Raw genomic sequence first — 2063 nt, 5'->3', positions numbered from 1 at the left:
TACCAGTTAACAATTGAACTCCTGATCCTCAGTCGTTAGGTCCCTTAACAGGGTCTGCTTGGCCAGTCTGGGCACTGCCAGGGGTGTCTCATTTGAGCCAGTCCTGTCCCAGTCTGACTTATTGTTGGTACAGTAGTCATCGGAATTGGAATCCTCTAAAAACCATGATCAGGTTGCTTAGCCACTAGCCATGTGAGAAAACAAGGACTTACCGAGTATGCGAGCCTGCAGGAGCTTGGACTATGCAACAAGTGCGGACTTGAACATCTCGCGGTACTCAACATCAAGCTCGTGTAAACGTTGTTGTCAGGCCTCTTGCAGCTCACTTCGGGTTTGTCGAGGCATCACGGTACTACAAGTTAGAGGAGAGAGCGGAGATGTCACTGTCTTTATACCAAGCAGGTGTGCGTGACATTTCCGTTCTATTCGATCTGCTACCTGACACCTTCGTTATTATTTTAACTCAGCTCACGTTCTCACACTACTGAAACAACCAAGGTACGTTGCCCTGTGCATCTTATTTTGACCTTGAACATCTCTAATGCTCGTATTTGTGCCAACAACGAATTTCACGTTCGCGTCGACAAGTTCGGTTCAACGCGGATTGGACTACACTCGGACGTCGGCGGACCGAGCGCAACAAAGTGTCGAAGCAGGCGAGTTGATTTGAAGTCATCAGGTAAGATGGCCCGTTGTGACGCAGAACAGCTCGATCGCCGAGCTGTGTTTCCCCTCACTCGAGAAATACCTTCATGCTGCAGTACAACGTGGCCTTCAAAGCAGTGGCGGTGCATGTAAGCCCCAATTGGCTGTATCATGAGCTTTGCGGCTTCCATCATGCGGAATTCCCCGGCTTCCGCATTGCTGACGAGCCTGCTTCTTTCACAGTGGACAGATGCCACCGAAAACTCGAGTCTACAGTCAACAAGTGAGTGCGCAGTGTTGTAGCGCGTAAAGCCAGCTGTCTAGATCGAACACATATTTCCAATCTTTGATAGGGAGGCCACCAGGACCTGAAAATTTTTATGTTTGATTTCTTCCGCCTTATGCCCTCAAGTTTCTGAATAAGGTTGGTTTATGTCGGTCCGCATCCGCAAGGGGGGCGCGAGCATCAGCCATCTATACAAAATTCGTACTACTTACGCTGGCCCAAATGCAGAGTTACTTCGACATAGCCTGCACGCTAGATTTCCTGCTCTGCGATGCTATTTTACCTCCCTCCAATGAAACCGACAAGTCATGAAACAAATGGCAAGAGCTAGAAAACGCCGCGGATAGATAATTAGTCTGTCGCATAGCCACCATACACAGTTATCCAGATACGTGTTAAATCTTTGCCGAATCACGATACATATATTATTCCACTTGCCACAATCAGATGTCTTGTTCGTCATCCTAAGCGTGAAATCGTACATCTTCACAAGCGCCGCACTTGCTCTGGGTCTTCGCACCAAAAGCCTCCGGCGGTGGCTATTACCGGGATTAAAGTGCCGTTAGTTGAGCCCCAAGGCCCTTTCAGACAAGATTGAAAACGAGCATAGCAATAGCAGAAGTCACATTCCCATACAAGTTTCAATCTTAGGGAAGACAAATAGTACAAACAAGCATTCGGATAGACATACTGCAAGTCAATTACAGGATTTTCAATGATCGCCATCTTAATCTGAGAACTTCGACTCGATCGCATATTTCACTGCAGCGTTTCCAAAACCCACTCCTTCGCCGGGCCGACATGGTGTGCCTCCACGATGGCCGCAGAGCCCTGCTGCTGGAATCCGACATGGATGTCAGTAGTCGAGCCAGTGTTGCTGTTGACTCTGGCATACAACAAGTTGCTCCCATCGGCAACTGTGTAATCGGACGCAGGGAAGGGATATCCGTTAACCCACTTCGTGCCGTTCCAAGCTAATTCGACCAGGACATTGTTGGTAGCGACGTAGTAGACCCTGATCTGTACGCAAATGCTCGGTCTCAACGCTACATCACGCGTAGCATCAAATCGTTTACCTGGTTGGAAAAGGTGACGGCAGCCACAGGAGAGTTGGAGCGCGCAGCAGTTATGC

General features: G+C 48.9%; 1 protein-coding gene across 1 annotated transcript; it reads right to left on the bottom strand.

The window, feature by feature from the left end:
- Positions 1-1690: 1690 nt before the first annotated feature.
- FIBRA_08983 (uncharacterized protein) lies at positions 1691-1995 on the bottom strand (the record flags this gene model as incomplete). The annotated part of the gene is made up of 2 exons (XM_012330589.1): positions 1691-1951; positions 1987-1995. 2 exons carry the CDS (start codon positions 1993-1995, stop codon positions 1691-1693), a joined length of 270 nt encoding a protein of 89 aa, XP_012185979.1.
- Positions 1996-2063: the final 68 nt, after the last annotated feature.

Source organism: Fibroporia radiculosa (assembly GCF_000313525.1).
Source record: "Fibroporia radiculosa TFFH 294 genomic supercontigs, scaffold5557, whole genome shotgun sequence".
NCBI classification, from domain to species: domain Eukaryota; kingdom Fungi; phylum Basidiomycota; class Agaricomycetes; order Polyporales; family Fibroporiaceae; genus Fibroporia; species Fibroporia radiculosa.
This window is presented reverse-complemented; position numbering and strand designations above follow the sequence as displayed.